The 17381-nt window shown below is 35.9% G+C and overlaps 1 protein-coding gene across 9 annotated transcripts in view; it reads left to right on the forward strand.

Moving 5' to 3' along the window:
- ZNF236 (zinc finger protein 236) overlaps positions 1 to 17381 on the forward strand; it is a 71478-nt gene that overhangs the window by 42236 nt on the left and 11861 nt on the right. For 7 of the 9 annotated variants that reach the window (XR_001874491.1, XM_017813263.1, XM_017813261.1 and 4 more), the window contains exons 17-29: positions 1903 to 2054; positions 3182 to 3288; positions 3383 to 3534; positions 3650 to 3862; positions 4379 to 4658; positions 5096 to 5199; positions 7564 to 7929; positions 8779 to 8924; positions 10157 to 10400; positions 11095 to 11274; positions 12071 to 12223; positions 12856 to 13046; positions 13802 to 13933. Coding sequence is in view for 8 of the 9 variants with exons in the window: in XM_017813263.1 (XP_017668752.1) it covers positions 1903 to 2054; positions 3182 to 3288; positions 3383 to 3534; positions 3650 to 3862; positions 4379 to 4658; positions 5096 to 5199; positions 7564 to 7929; positions 8779 to 8924; positions 10157 to 10400; positions 11095 to 11274; positions 12071 to 12223; positions 12856 to 13046; positions 13802 to 13933 (2420 nt within the window). In the remaining variant the exon portion in view is untranslated. The remainder of the gene's footprint in view (positions 1 to 1902; positions 2055 to 3181; positions 3289 to 3382; positions 3535 to 3649; positions 3863 to 4378; positions 4659 to 5095; positions 5200 to 7563; positions 7930 to 8778; positions 8925 to 10156; positions 10401 to 11094; positions 11275 to 12070; positions 12224 to 12855; positions 13047 to 13801; positions 13934 to 17381) is intronic. The other 2 variants (XM_017813257.1, XM_017813260.1) reach the window with 2 other exon arrangements.

Genomic DNA, 17381 nt, shown 5'->3' on the forward strand with positions numbered 1-17381 from the left:
TGCTGAAGTTGTCAGATCTTTTTTGAGTGGAAAATGACCTTCATGTTAGGTGTTGGGCAAAATGGGAATGCATCAAATATATTCTTGTCACAGCTTTGGTCCATATTTATTTCAGAACTACTTTCAGAAGTAGTATTTCTTTCTTTTTGTCCTCAAATACCTCTACATTCAGAACTTTTCTTCTGAGCATTTTGTTGCACAGTCCTGGGAAATTTTTCAGGATGTCAATAATTTCTTTTATTTAAACACTGTGAAGCAAAACAGGTCATGGTATAGTAACTTCTTTTTTCCTTCTTAGCTAGTACAATTTACCTGCTGATTAAAAAAAGTTTCAGGTTTTTTAGGTAGCTGTTTCTTTGTACATTTAATAGTTATGTCCTTTTTTTTTTATGTAGGGCATAGAAGTGACATCACTTTGCTTCAGTTTCTTGAGTCTTGTTTTTTTCTGTATACTCATCTAGTGTAGTGGGAATGCCATTTTTCTATAAAGATACTTCTAAAATTTATTTGAAAAGCATAAATTAGCAGCCCTTTTATCACTCCAAAACTTTTCATTGCTGTTCTTCAGGCTACTTTTTTTTTTTTGTCATTTCACTAAGTAATTGAGGTGCAAGGTTCAGCTTGTTGAATCCTTTTTTTTTCTTGTAATCTTGTAGGATTACAAGTTGTAGGAGAGAAAATTTTATAGAAATTGCAACAATAGATTTGGTGTCAAATGATGACCTGACTAATAATACTTTCAAGATTTGTTTACATTTCTGGGTTTTCATTCTATGCTGTAAGCAATAGCATACGAGTAGGGTTTTTTCCTCTACTGATTACAGTATTCTTCTGGTGTGGAAAGGGTCTTTTGGGAAAATTTCTGCTTAAACTTAACACATCCAAGTTTCTGTTATACTGTAATTCAAAACATTCTTTAAGCATTGCTTTTTGGCCTTTGATGCTGTGGTCTTCTGATGTGGGTTTGTTTCTGCCTTTTTTTCATAATCTTCACCCTTTTTGTCCACTAAAGGCAAACTGCACAGAAGTACTAAAATTGTTGCCCATACCTTAATTACTGATACTTGTGGTTTCATTTTTTTCCACATTACATTGTGGGTTGTTTTTTTAGAAGTATTAGAACTTAAAAGGGTTGATAAAGGACATCTATAATAGCATTTAAAAACAATGCAATCTGAGCTATATTTCCCTGGCTCTGAATCATTGTTGCTATCATTTCATCCATTCATTTAGAAAAGGAGGTGATTAAGATCTGATATTTTGGGAGAACAGAACCAAATAAAAATTTCAGGTCTTTTTACTGGAAATGTGAATAAAAATATGTTTATTTTTTACTTTGCAGTTTGCCTTTGAGAGGCTCTACTTTACTATTATCTAAAGAGTGGGAATATGTGGAGGAGATCCAAAGTAGGAGAAAATGGGGTTACTTTATCAGAAACTGGAGTTCTCCTATTGGGTCATCTCCTCCACTCACCCGCCATCCTCCCCACTGAGCTTTGCATCCTTGTGATCGGCTTCCAGTGTAGTTAAGGGAGCGTGGTACCAACGTGGATAAAGGGAGATGGGTCAACCTGTTTGACACATGCATGCTTACATACAAGAAATTCAAAATTTCAATGGCTCTAAGGTAATTGTGGCACTCCGAAGAAACTTCAAACAGTGTTTTTCTGTGGAGGAGATTTTCCAATAGAATTCCAGCTAATGGTAAGTAACCCTATTATGCATATTACATAGATGCCAGAAACATCTGTGTCTTTTGACACTCAACAGTGAAGAATACAAGTATTACTATGTAGTAATTCTACTTAACTTCTTTTGAAGGTAGTTTTCAGAGAAGTGTGGTGTTATTCAAAGTCCAATTCAGTGTATTTTCCAGGTTTGTGACTGTTTAATTTCTGGCAGGTTTTACAGTGAACGACAGCTACAATCAACAGACTCAATTTCCAGCTGTACAGCAGCTGCAGGATTCAAGCACACTTGAATCTCAGGCTCTTTCAACGAGTTACCATCCACCAGCCCTTCTTCAGGTTCCAAATACAGACACTATTAATGTAGTAAGTACTGCTAGAAGGCAGGCTTCATTGTTTTGTGTTCAGTGGTGAGTTTCTTTGCACCATTTCATTGGTGGTAAGTAAAATAAGAAGTCAGAAAAGTTTCAGGATTTCTTTTCTAGATTGCTTATGTTTAGCAACTGGAAAACGGGGGTGGGAAGAGGATAAGTGACCTGATTACATGTTTCTCAAAAGAAATTGTATGTTTTGGTGTTCTAGACTTAAAAAAGGATATAATGTTGTAGAGTTGGATTGCAATGTTAAAACTGAGAAAAAGACATAAAGTTATGAAATAATTGTACATTATCACATATCTTTTGTCCTAATTCTTTGATTTCTATAGATGTATATGATCAAACAATAAAAAAACATTGCACATGTATAGTGGTCATTCATGGAGCTTGCATATCACAATGTGTGATGTTCTTGTGTGGTTTTCATCTCGTTAAATTTGTAAAAGAACTCAATTGCTAAAAATACAGTTTAAATATAACTTTTTATGATGGTAGTAGCACCTAGCATGAAGACCACCTGTCGTAATGTACTTACCATGATGATCTGCATGAGTTATTGTCTCTTCAAGCTTGTTTGCGAATTGCAAATGTCAGTCAGAGAACTAAAGTGGGGTTTAGGATCTGGAAGAGTTTGAGTAATTTCAACTTACAGGCTTTGGAGTTTCCTTCTCTTCAAATCTTAAAACATGCTGTTGTTTTTAAGGATTATTCTATAGTGGCTTTTACTTACAGGAATGCTCAAAAAGTAGTGAAGTCTTCAGCAGCACTGTGTTTTGCTACTCAATGTTTAAAATGGCTTCTCTAGTTTTAAATTTAACTCCTCCAACATTAGAAAACCTAGACAAGTTAAATACGTTTTTGTGTAGATTCAGAGAAGTATAAATGCACCACATTGTCTATTTATTCCAATACAGTAGGTGAACATTTTGGTGCCTGCCTTCTCACTATGAAAGAGCTAGGTGCCATATAGAACTCTTAATTTCTTATCAAAATTTATGAAAGCATAAATTTGATTACTTGTATTGACTGTAAATGCTGTAAATTTTTTGTTGCCTGTTTGTGTGACTTTATTTCAGTATCGTGTTATTGAAATTTACTTGAGGTTTTGATTTTTAGACTACTCGCTTGATACAAGATCAGTCACCACAAGAAGAACTTGAATTGCATACCCAAAGGCCTCATTTTCTTGAGGATAATGAAGATCAAAGTAGGCGTTCATATAGGTTTGTTATACTTCTATGTTCCGTTACAGAATTTCCTGAATCTTTTATGGCTAGTAATTGTATACAACTAATGAAAACAATTTTCTTCTAATAGATGTGAATATTGCAACAAGGGTTTTAAGAAATCCAGCCATTTGAAACAACACGTACGATCACATACTGGTGAGAAACCTTATAAATGCCAACTCTGTGGACGTGGTTTTGTTTCCTCAGGAGTTCTTAAGTCACATGAGAAGACTCATACAGGTAACAGAGTATACCAGCTCTATATTAGCTTAAACCATGTTTGGGTTTTGTAAATGTCCTGTGTAAGCAAACTTAAACAAATAGCATGCTACTTATTTGTTTCTGTTACTTTAAGGAGTTAAAGCATTCAGCTGTAGCATTTGCAATACCTCCTTCACAACTAATGGCAGCCTTACCAGGCACATGGCAACTCACATGAGCATGAAGCCTTACAAGTGCCCATTCTGTGATGAAAGCTTTCGAACAACTGTTCACTGCAAAAAACATATGAAAAAACATCAGACAGTCTCCTCAGCTGTAGCAGCAGCTACAGATACAGGAGGGGGAGGTAAATTATTTCACTTTTACTTTTACAGTCCTTACTCCATAAGAAATACAGATGTTTTGGTGGATTACATGAATGCTGTAACAGTAATATTACAAAATAGCCTTCCAGCATGGATAATGTCTGATGTCCAGAGCTGCTAAAATTGCTGTGTTATCTAAATTGTTTAAAGAAATGTTTTCCAGGATCTGTCCAGTGTATTCAAGGTACTGTATGTGACATAGTTACTTTAGTATGTCACCAAAGTAGAACATTTTTTGTCCTAAGTTACTTATACCCGTATTAGTTATTGTAAAAATAAGAATCAGAAATTCAGCTTTTTTTTTAAAATGAAGTACGGACATGAGTAATTAGACCTTTGAAAGAGATTAAAGTCCAAGCACGTAATGTAGTGGCGATGTGTTTAATAATAAACCCTTCTATTTTTTGTAATTTCAGCTGATAGATTAAACTAAACAAACATGTTTTTTTGTTTTGGTTTGATTTTTTTTGTTTTGCCTTTTTTTTTTTTCTTAAAAGTTGCATGTGTTGAAGATGATGATGAAAACTCTGAAAGAACTTCCAGAAAATCTCGTCCTGGTGTCATAACTTTTACAGAAGAAGAAACAGCAGAACTGGCAAAGATTAGGCCTCAAGAAAGTGCCACTGTCTCAGAAAAAGTTCTTGTCCAGTCTGCTGCAGAGAAAGACAGAATTAGTGAGATCAAAGATAAGCAAGCAGAACTGGAAGCAGAACCCAAATATGCCAACTGTTGTAGTTATTGTCCCAAAAGTTTTAAAAAACCCAGTGATTTAGTCAGGTAAGGAATGGAAAAGTTTTGTGTGTTTTTAATTTGCTAAATTGTTCACCAGAAACTTAAGCAATAATAGTTTCATATAACTCTTTATGTCTAAGTTGAATTTTGACTCATATTTACATAACGTCAAAATATAAAATACATTTTCTGACTATGACTAACCCAGCCTTTTCATATTTATTTTCTTGCAGTATTGAAATTGTTATTATGAAGTTTTTGAATAAATTATTTTTTCTTGCTATAAGACCTGCATGTAAAAGCATGTAAAAATCAGTTGGAAAAAAAAGGCAAATACTTCAATTTTCTTTACTTGTTCTGCTTAGTGTATTGATAGTATAAGTATTTAATTAATTCTAAAATTAGTAAGATAGAAAATAAATATTTTTGCAAACTGACGTAAAAGTAGAAATTCAGATGTACATGTATTCTGGAATTATTAGGCATGTTCGTATCCATACTGGAGAGAAGCCGTATAAGTGCGAAGAATGTGGAAAGAGTTTCACTGTAAAATCCACTCTGGATTGTCATGTTAAAACACACACAGGTCAGTGAGATTTTGAATGTCTGTGTTTAGAAACTGGTTGCTTTCTTGACCAGCTGTTTTCAGTACAGATCTTGCAGGGAATGGTATGTTTTCGCTGGGATCTGGCATATGGCACAATGAATGGCAGTAGTCAGTGAAATTTGGTACTTATGGCATCATCAAGTTAATCATATTAGGACATTTTGAAAAATCCGTATTATTACAGCCTTCTCTATTAGTAGGCTTCTAAAGCAGTCATACACTTAGCTTCTGCAAAAACTATGTGTGCAAGTATCCATAACATTTTTGCATTAAATCTTCTGTAGCGTTTCGATGATAAATGATTTTCCTGAGCAAGAAGGTGGAGTTGAGGGATTTTATAAAGTTAAACTAGAGGAAAAAAATTATAAACATTAATGTTTGCGCTGCTAAGTAAATTGGAAAAGAAGAGTACAAAAAATTTGAGCGTTCAGCTGTTTGAATCATGCAAGTTGAATGTAAACCTATTATCTGTAATATTTAGGTTTTTACAGTAGTTTCTCTGTATTCCCAAGAGAGGTCTGATTTTAATAGAGGTGTTATTCAACCCTAATTTTGCGTTAATTAAAAAACCCTCTAAATCTTTCATACTCGTTTTCTTCTTACCATTGAACTTCTGTAATAAACCCAATCCTGAACTAATTAATTTCTAAAACTGGCTACAGTTTCATTAAGCTTCATTATTATCTCTTTTGAAAAGTACAAAAGACAAGATAGAAAGCTTTTAATACTGTAATACATAATTATTTTGCTCATGGAAGCTTCCTCCCTGTTGCACTATATTTGTATTTTCTTCTGTTGTTTAGTAAGAAATACTACTTATGTGTTACATCAGATCATCGCGTAGATTAGTATCTTGTCTCAGACAGTAGCAAATACTAAGGATAATCAAAAGAACAAAGCAGGCATTTGGTCATGTATGTCCAGATTCAAGCAGCTGGAAAGTTGTGGGACTTAACAAGAGATTGCATCTCTTTGTTCACTATCTTTAATGGAATATTTTACATTAGATTTGTCCAGAGTCAGGTAATAATCTCCTTGAATATTTAAATAACAGGACTTCAGATGTTCAGTTTGCTCTTTCCTGCTTACTTTTTTTTGTTTTCTTCTCTCTCGCTTTTATTTTTTTTATTTCCCTTTTCTACCATTGGGTGGGGTTTTTTTATATAGTGAGAAAGACTGCTAGATGGCTTCCTTTGTGGCACCCTGAATGTGGTAGACAGCTTTTCTGCAGCCCAGATTCCCATTGTCTTACTGGCTCGTGTTATTGGGCTCTTCTCCATTATTTGAAACAGAACATTGTCAGAGTTTTACTTAGTTTTGATGAAGAAAAAGTGACAACAGTGCCAGGGTTTTGTAATCTAAATCTGTCATTTGAAGTAGGTTGAATTGAATTCAGGAATTTGATGAGAGATTCTTCTGTGTAAACGGAAACTAGAATTCAATACCAGGAATCATAGGCACACATTGGTTTTGTGATTTCTTTATGAAATGCATTGATTTCTTTCCCTTGTTTAACTAGAAAGCAATATTGTGCTGGAAGGTCTGGGAATTTCAGGAGTTATAGGGAGTTTTCAGCTGCAGTGGCATGTTTTCTGCCAGATATTTACATTATGCTTTTTGTGAATTGTACAACTGTGGATTTGGTTAAGGAAATAAACTCCATAGTTTGCTGTTACTTGTAGTACATTAACAATTCCATTTGAGACCAAAGATTTTTTCAGATGTTATGCAATCTGAAAGGAGAGAGGATAAGGAGGTCTGTATATGTATAGGCCAGATTTCTGTACTTCTAAATTACTTTGAGGGGCTGGTATTTTTGTCTTATGATGTTATCTCACTTAATTTTATTCACTTCCTACCTTCATTTCCTTAACCAAATTAATTCTAGTCAGTATTGTGGCAGTATTGAAACAGAAGAATAAAGCTGCTGGAATTAAAAAGGAAATGAATAGCCAAGTAAGTAGAAGCCAAATGCTGAAGAGGTTGAGATAAAACTTTTAATTCTCCGGTTTACGAACTGTGTAGTTAGAACAACTGGATTAGTCAGGAAGGTGAGATGAGGAGGAGGACAGAGGCATGAAGGTCACCAAGTTTGATTCTGCATGAAAGCTTTTACAGCATGCTGAGTTTCAGTAATAGGAAAAAATTAATATGCCCTTCATTGAGATCCTTAATTCATTTGAAAAGCAGACAAGATTATAAAGAAAAAGTCCAGTTATTTCAAATTTATTCTGTTCAGATTAGTCCAGAATATGTTGGGGTTTTTTGTTAAATGCATGATTTAGTGCTATCAATATTTTAGAGCTTTTATAACTTCCCTTTCTGTTTTTTAAACTTTTCCAGGCCAGAAGCTTTTCTGTTGTCATGTGTGCAGTAATTCTTTTTCTACAAAAGGGAGTCTAAAAGTCCACATGCGTCTGCATACAGGAGCAAAGCCCTTCAAATGTCCACACTGTGATTTACGGTTTCGTACTTCGGGGCGCAGGAAAACCCACATACAGTGTCATTATAAACCGGAGACAAAGAAAGTTAGGAAGCCTGTTGCCCGCGCTTCAACTGAAGGACTACAACCAGTCAGCCTTCTTAATTCATCCTCTACAGACCCTAATGTTTTCATCATGAATAACTCCGTTCTGACAAGTCAGTTTGATCAAAATTTACTTCAGCAAGGACTTGTGGGCCAGGCTATTCTGCCTGCTTCAGTGTCAGGTAAAAATGGATGACGTGGTGGTGGTGATGTTGAGATCAAGTTCTGAACTTTGCTTTCTGTTAGAGTTCAGAAAGTTATGGCAAACACTGCTTGCCAAACAGGTAAGAGTTGTACTGAATTCATGGTTCGATGCACATTGGTGACATAAATAGAAATTTATTTATTTAAGAACGAAGGGGTAAACGTATACAGTTCACCTAAAAAGATCCTTTTGTTTCTGCTGTGCTGTTGCACTGCAGAGAGGAAGAAATTATAGATAGCAAACAGCTCTGAAGTACTTGTATTCCTTTTGGTAATACTCTATTGCCTTTTTTTAAAAAGAGGAGAAGCAAAACAGTTATTCTGTTTCTCTGCACCAGTTATTTACATGAATAATGAAGATTTTTGGTTTTCAAATGCTTACATACCTTTATTTCCATGTTAGTACGCAGGATGAACTTTGACACTTTGATACCGAACAACATTTGTGCTGTGCAAAATGTGACAGTAGCTTCCGTGTGTATATTCAGAGTCAGAATGTAAATATCATGTGTGAGTGCTGCTGTGTTTAGGTGCGGCACACTTTCCAATGAAATTTATACCAATTTCTCCAGGTTTCCAAAGCTATTGTGGAGGAGTTCTTGCTTTGTAAGATACTCGCTAGTTGTTAAGTAACAATCCTTAAATCACGCAGAATTTATGAAGCTTTAAAACAGGCAATCATCTACTTCAGATTGTTTTTCTTGGCATAAAATAAATGTTGTCTACGTAGCTTTTGTCTTGATTTAATTTATAAAAATAAACAAGCTAAAAGAGGTAGTCAATATTGATAAATAAAAACATTATAATATAACTGTTTTCTTTGGTAGCTGGAGGTGACTTAACTGTGTCCTTGACAGATGGTAGCTTGGCCACTCTTGAAGGAATACAGCTACAACTTGCTGCTAATCTGGTTGGACAAAATGTTCAAATTTCTGGAATAGATGCCAGCAGTATTAACAACATAACATTACAGGTAGGTTGCTTACAGTTTCTTGCTTTTAATTTTTTGGAGTCACTTTGAGGGCTGAAGAGACTTTAAGGAGCATAGCATATTCTAGAAGAGTTCTCTAGAGTATACATAATTCTAGAAGAGTGAGGCACATGGCAATACCTTGCTGTATGAGTTATACAATGTAAGAAGACTTACAAAATAGCTGCACAATGGGGTATTTTTCTGGTTTGATTTCTTTCTAATTTTTTTTTTACTCATCTGAGATTTTGGCATATTGCTTTAAAATATGGGTTTTTTCTTTTAACTGCATTTTGTCTCTTCACTTTGAAAGTACTTTAGACTCTCACCCAGCTCACAAAAGGCATCTCCCACTCCGATCCCCCGAAACAAGCCCAAATTATTGCACAGAATAAGACACCTGTGTAACTATGCAAGTTTTTAATAGTTGGATTCAAAATTTCAATTCCTATTGAGGTTGTAAAAGGAACAACAGAAAAAAGATGGGATGATTACATTTAAAAGTTTGTATTTGAAAGATGTGAAACAGTGATTTTTAGGAACTTGGTTGTGTTTGATTAGTTTCACAGAATCGTTGATTTTAGAGGAAACCTCTAGAGGTTGCCAGGTACAACCCCAAGGTTAGGGAAGGGACATCCACAGAGTTGTATTGAGTTGCTCAGAGTCTCTCTACTCAAGGAGTTTTTAGCGTAAAATGAAGGCATTTTAATTTCTGTTTTTCTCAATCACTAAATGTCCATGAAGAGTAAAATCTGTCTTTAACTATAGACAACAGTATTTGGATTGTGAACTGGGACCTTAATGAGCCCTAGTAGCTGAAAAAAAATAAATAATTTCTGGTATCACTCTTCTTTCTGCTCCATGCCTTTTCACTTTCAATGGCTTGAAGACAATGATAAACATTGCATGCACTAACAAGACAGTACAGAATACCAGCAGTGTGTGTAACTGATGCCTTCCATACTAACATGTAACTGTGGTCATGATTTCTCAAACGTTTTGCTGATGGAAGAATCTACAGGTGAATCTGAATAGACTTGATACTTAGTGACTTAAGAGACTGGCTATATGCTGACACATAAAAAATAAATTTAAGTTTTAAATGGTTAATTATAAAGTTTAAGAACTGTATCTACTCTATATGCAATAAGTATGAATTCTGGATTTATGTTAAGAATATTCATTTTAATCTATCATTTTTAACTTCAGATTGATCGTTGAAACTTGTTTTTCAGATCGATCCAAGTATTCTACAGCAGACTTTGCAGCAGAGTAATTTACTTACTCAGCAACTAACTGGAGATCCCAGTATGGCTCCACAGAATCCCTCCCTCCAGGCAACAGAAAGTGCAGTGCCAGCTAATGTGGTTATTCAGCCCATATCAGGCCTGTCTTTGCAGCCCACGGTAACATCATCTGCTAATATGACCATAGGATCCCTGTCTGAGCAGGAGTCTGTGCTGACAACCAGCGCAAACGGTGAGAAGTGTCAATAGTTTTATTGTGCTTTGAATTTCTTAGTTCTACTTAGTGGTATTATCCACAGTGAGAAAATGTCACCCCTTGCCTACCCCCCCAACCAGATACCTAATTTAATAAAATAAACATGCAGTTCTTGCATGAGCATCTTCAGCAAATTTTACAGCTTTATGTGTTACCCTTTGCTAATATAATTTTTTTCAGAAGGTGGATTAGAGAGTAGGTTTATATTAGATATTAATTAGGAAAAAATTCTTTACTCTGAGCGTGGTGAGGAACTGGAACAGGTTACCTAGAGAAGTTGTGGATTGTCTGTCCGTGGAAGTGTTCAATGCCAGGCTGGATGGAACTCTGAGCAATCTGGTCTAGTGAAAAGCATTGCTGTCCACAGCAGGGGGGTTGGAACTAGATGCTTTTTAAGGTCCCTTCCAATCCAGACCATTCTGTGATTCTGTGTAGTGAAAATACTTAAGAACTTCCAAAGTCTTAAGAAAAATACAAAATCTTTGTTCTGAAAATCTTAAGTACAGAGGATTAAATTGGATATGAAAATTTGTCCTTTGGAATGCATGTTCTAGCATCTCCCCTTGACTACATCATTTATTGTAGTTCAGCAAATAATGCTTTAAAAGATTTTGTCTATTATAATGAAAGACTCTTCATGAATTTTTTTTGTTCTATCCCTTATATTTAGGTGCACAGGACATTTCTCAAGTCATAACTTCACAGGGTATGGTGTCATCTTCAAATGGACAACATGAGATAATGTTGACCATAAATAACTCCAGTTTGAGTCAAGTTCTAGCTCATGCTTCAGGCTCTACTAATGCGACCTCATCAGGAAGTCCTCAAGAAATCACTCTTACAATATCTGGTTGGTATTTTTAAAAATCTTCGATGGTACCAGATCTCTATTTTATAAGGTAACATTTGAAGATAGTTAAAAGAATCTAATAAAAAAAAATAAAAGTTTGTATTTTGATTAATAACATTTCTTTAATAGATCTAGTATTATATTTAGTGCATTTTTCTTTTGCTTTGTTTTTTATTTCCTTTTGTTCCTTTTCTCTTTTCTCTTTTTTTTATGTTCTGTAACATGTTTAGTGTTTTTAAGTGTCATGACAATAACGTCTGTGTTCTTCTTCTGCTTGATCATGAATGTTCACTCATCTAAGAAAAATGGTGTCCAACAACTGATAGATTTGGTTTTCAGTTTCTGTGTTTCAGTTTTTATGTTTTATGCTGGTTGACCATCAAGCAAAATTAACACCATATTAAGTGATGTCTTTATAAGACTGGTTCAATGCAATTCATTATCCATATAGCAGATCTAAAAAGTCACACTAACCACATTTGGCCTTTGGTTTGCTGCATTTTTACTGATTCATGAATTTGGTATCTCGAATCTAGATAAGTAAGATTAATATTTGTCTAAATATTAGTAATCTCAGGTATTTCTGTAAATCTTAGGATCTAGATTGTCATAATTACATCTATATTAGAAACTTGTTGCACCTCTGCATAAAAATCTGCATTTGTAGAAATTAATTTTATGTTTTGGTTGTATTTTCTACTTTTATTATTTTATGATCTATTGTTTTTAGTTCTAAGAACAGTAGCAGAATAATGTTGAGACATTTCCAGTTATAATAGGACTCATTTCTATTCAGGCCAAGATCTTATTCAGCATAATTCTGGAGGCAGTGATCTGAATACTGGCTTAAGGCTAACAGCGCCAACCATCAGCAGTCAGACTACAGGTGCTACATTAACTATAAGCAATGACCAGCTGCTTTCTCAGGGCCCTTCACTAAATGCTCCAGGTATGCATATAAAGATTTCTGTAATTAGAAGTGGTAACATTTTGTTAAAAAAATACATATTAGACCAGATAACTAAATATGAAATGGTATAATCTTGCACATTATGATTCAGGAACTACAGGCCTTTGTGTGGTTTTTTTCAGAGTCTTTAAATTGTTATGTCAGTTTAAATGAACTTTATTCCACATAGTAAGTAGAAAATGAAAGCAAGAAGACGTATCTTTTAGTACTTCAGGGCAGTTAAAGGAGTATTGAAAGGCTGTTTCTATAAATTGGAGGACAGAGGAATCTTGTGCATTTGCTGCAAATGTGATAAAATATCAAAGTCACTCTAGTATTCAAATTTTGAGTTTTTAAATACATACATGAATTTCTACCTCTGTTTATATACAGACAAACACGTGTTTGGTCAATATTATGTCCATCAAGCTACATTTAGAGAAATTTTTCTAATTTTATCATCTGTCTCTGACAATTTTAATGCTTGATTAGCTGTTTAACTGGTTTAGTTGACTCCAAAATAGAAAGTCCTAGCGAATGAGAAATAGAAATTAAATTCACTTAAAATAAGTTGGCAGCTAAGATGTTTTTTATGTAACAGATTTTTTTTTACCATTTTGCATCTATTCCAGAACTTAATACAACAGGTGGAACAAACCTTCCTTCAACAACACCCATATCACAGTCTGCAGTTTCTGCCCAGAATTTGGTCATGTCTTCATCAGGAGTTGGAGGAGATGGTAGTGTCACTTTGACTCTTGCTGACACTCAGGGAATGTTGTCAGGTGGTCTTGATGCAGTTACACTTAATATCACTTCACAGGTAAGACATGCATTTCTGAACTGGCAGATAAAGTGATATTACTGTCTTTCAGGGCAGGAACTGGAAATTTTGCCGAGAAAATAATTTTGTCCTGTAAATACATAATATTTGAAAACTCAGTTAACTTTCCTTCTTTCTGTCAAAGATGTGTGCATACTGGCATCTAGAAACATGAACTGTTTAAACAGAAGTGCAGATAAATTTTGCAGGGTTATTTTTTTTCATCGAATAGATAAGTTCTACTGTTTTAGTGATCAACTGTGTACGTCATCATCACTATTCAGTAATACAGCATAGTACTCCTAAAAATATTAATTACTATTATTTAATATGGTCATTTTTTTCTTTTCCTCTTTGTGAACATGAGAGTTGAAGAGCAGCTGCAACAGTTCCTTTCACAACAAGTAACAGGACAGAATTTAATTGACTATCTTTAATAACAGGTGGCATTAAAAAAATTATAAAAATAGTGCTGTATGGAGTATCATCTCCCCACTAGCTTTACCATTAGTTTCATTTTTATCATAATTTAATGTTTTTGTGATGTCATAAAGAGCCAAAGACACATTGGCAATACAATCTACAGAGTGGGGAGATTGAAAAAATTAAGTCTAGAAAGTGAAAATTTAGAGTCATTGTGTGGTTGAAATCTCAGTGTAGATGAAAATTTACGTGACTACAGTTAGCTGTTTAAATATACCTGTTTAAATATATAATTCTACTGCTTTTGTTTTTTCTTCTCACCTCTTTGGTAGGGTCAACAGTTCCCTGCTATACTCACAGATTCCAGTCTCACTAGCCAAAGTGGATCAGGCTCACAGCAAGTTATACTGGTGAGCCATACACCCCATCCAGCACCTGCAAACTCTGATGAAATAACGTATCAGGTAGATACTATATATTTCTGTATCTTTTTGTGGACAAAAGGACATTATTTAATCAAAATACTGTAATAATTCCTTTATAACCTGAATCATGGAGGCTGATGTCATTCTCAAATAAGAGTATTGGGAAGAGGTTCTCTGTGACTTCCTAGTCACACAGATTCTGTTTCAAGTTTTGAGTTAAAAAATACGTATACATACACAAAAAAGAAATGCAGTTAATAATGTATTTCTTTCTGTAAATTACATAACCATGCTCTTAACACAGACTGCTCCAAAAATTTCTGAGTAAGTTGGTATTTTGATAACAAAACCAGACAAAGTAGGGAGCTGTGGGAAAAAAATAGCACCTATTAGTACATGTTTTACATTTTTTCTGTAACCAAATTGTTTTAATAGTGGTGCAACTAAAGTCTTTTCAGCTCCATATGTGTTGGAATCTCAATAGAAACTTTTACATATGTAAGATAGTATTAATATTAGAAAAAGTAGTTCAGACTTCTCTTCTTGAAGGCCCACCAGCCTTGTTTCCCACCAGCTTGGTGATGCAAGCCCTAAAATAGGAGAAATGGGAGAGGCAGATGGTGACCCACAATCAAGTGAAGAAGTGGTGGACTGCACTGGCAAGCAGAGGGCAAGATATGGATAAGTTGTGGCTGATACAGGCACAAGATACTTCAAAAGTAATAAGGACTGAAGGGAGGGGGCCCACCTGAAGTGTATGTGTATGAATAAAGGTGCTGAGATGATGGCTTTAGAGAGGAAACTTCAACTTCAAGACTCTGCTTGGAACAATGTTCACAACTAGTTGTCTCTCTGAAGTGCCTGTACACTGCTGCATGCAGCATGGGAAACCAACAGGAGGAACTTAGAGGTCTGCATGTAGTTGCAGGGCTGTGACCTCATTGGAATCACAGAGTGAAAGTGCTACAGCTTACACAATTAAAACACTACCGTGCCTGGATTCAGGATCTTTAGGAAGAGCAGGCTGGCAAGACAGCAACAGGAATGGAACTCTGCCTGAGTGGTGAGCCAACTGAGACCTTATGGATAAAGACTGACCGGCAGACCAACATGGATGACTGTTGTATTAGCCATCTGCTACAGATCACCTCATGAGGAAGAAATAAAAGATGGAGCTTTCATCTTGGTCTTGGGCAACCTACCCCGGCTGACTCTTCTTGAGCAGGCGAGTTGGACTAGATGACCTCAAAAGGTCTTTTCCACCTAAACCAATCTGTGATTTGTAGTCCCTGGTTCACATGAATTACTTTGGCCTGTCTAAGATCTGAAAGGCAACAAGCAGGGCACAAGGAATCTAGGAAACTTCTGGAGTGCATTGATAATAACTTCTGATACCAATAACTGAGAAGACAGCAATTGGATGTGCTCCTCTGGGGCTAATAATTGCAAACAAGGAAGAACTGATTGGAAATGTGAAGGTCAGGGAGCATATTTTGTTGCAGTGACCATGAGATTGTGGAGATCAGGATACTGAGGGAAGGACACAAAACAAATGGCAAGATCATAACCTGGAAATCAGGAAGGCAGACCATGGTCTGTTCAGTGATCTGCTGATGTAGTGGGTTTATCTTGGCTGAGTGCCAGGTGCCCACCAAAGCTTCTCTATCACTGCCCCTCCTCAGGGATAAAGAAATTAAAATGGGAAAGAAAATAAAATCAAAAGTTCATGAGTCAAGATAAGGACAGAGAGATCATTCAGCAGTTACCTGACCATGCAAACCCAGTACAGTATGGAATAATCATATGTTAAGGAGATCTGGAGAGGAGGAGGACCAGGAGAGCTGTTTGATTTTAGATATTGTCTTCCGTCAAGCTCAAGAGTCGCCAGTCCCAATATGTAGGAAGATAAAGGCAACAGGAGGCCAGCATGGACAAACAGGGATCTCCTGACAAAAGTCGAACATAAAAAAGAAACATACATAAAAGGAAGCAAGATCAGGTGACCTTGAAGAAGTACAGAGACATCATTCAAGGAGACAGAAATGAGTTCGAGAAACCCGATGTTCACCTGGAGTTGAATCTAAAAGGGATGTAAAATGTAACAAGATGGGATTTTACAGGTATATCAGCAGCAAATGGAGTATGAGTTGACCTGGTACTGGTTTGGGCAGAAGTGATCCTCATGAGCTGAACTGATGGTTTCAAAAAGAACTAAGTCCATCTCTAAACCAGTCATTAGTAATGTTCCCTCAGGTTCAAATACTGGGTCTAGTACTGTTCATTAACATTCTTCATTTAGTGACCTGAGTGTTAGAACAGAGTGCATGCTTATCAGGTTTACAGAGATAGAAAACTGGAAGTAGTTAACAGACTGAATGGTTGTGCTGCCATGCAGAGGAACCTCAGCAGGCTGGAGAACTGGGCCTATAGGACACTCATGAAGATCAACAATAGGAAGCGCAAAGTTCTGTCCCTGAAGGACAATCCCATGCATTAGTACACACTGAGGGCAGGAGGAAAGGAGCTTTTCAAAGATGGACCAGGGGATACTGATATACAAATAGTTGACCATGAGCCCGCAGTGCAGCAAAGAAGGCCCAGCAGCATCTGGGATTCAATAGAGGGAGTGTTGCCAGCTGGTCAAGAGAATTGATCCTCCCCTCTTCTCAGTACCAGTGAGAATGTATCATCTGGAGTGCTGTGTCCAGTCCTGGGCCCACCAGTACAAGAGACACAGATATACAGGAGTAAGTGCAGTGGAGAGATACAAAGATGAATAAAGAATTTGTGCATCTAATGTAGAAGGAGAGGCTGAGAGAGCTGGGACTGTTTGGCTTAAAAGAGATTCTAGTTGGGGGGTTCTTACCAATGTACATACATACCTGATGGGAGGGACTAAAGCAGATAGAGCCAGGCTTGTCTTGGTCATACCCAGTGTAAGGACAAGATGCAATTGGCACAAATTAAAACAATTCCATCTAAGCATAAACCCTCTTTTACTGTGAGGGTGTTTGAATAGGAATAGGTTGTCCAGAGAGTTCATAGAGTCTTCATCCTTGGTGACATTCAGAACATGTCTGGACATGACACTGGGGACATTTGACTAGACAATCTCTAGTCATCCCTTCCAATTTGAGCTATTCTGTGTTTCTAATAATACCTTGTGCATGTGATTTTTTACATTTGCATATGCTTATGACTGTGAGTTCTTAATTCCAGCATTCAAATACTCTGTGAATATGGATATTTTAAAGTGTAACATGAACAGATTTTCTTACTCTTCTGAATTTAAAACTAGATTTTGTGTCTCAAGATATATATTCTTTCATGAATCAGGGTGTCATTTCATAAGGCTTATTATCATATCATTTGTAAAGTGTGACTATGTCTGTGTAGCACTGTTGTAATAACTCAAAATGTAGTAATAAGGTAAGCTAGTTGTCATTCTGTGCGATGTTGTTTTATTTAATCATGGTGACTGTTGATT

This window comes from Lepidothrix coronata, unplaced genomic scaffold, assembly GCF_001604755.1.
Source record: "Lepidothrix coronata isolate B3197 unplaced genomic scaffold, Lepidothrix_coronata-1.0 Scaffold40, whole genome shotgun sequence".
Classification (NCBI taxonomy): domain Eukaryota; kingdom Metazoa; phylum Chordata; class Aves; order Passeriformes; family Pipridae; genus Lepidothrix; species Lepidothrix coronata.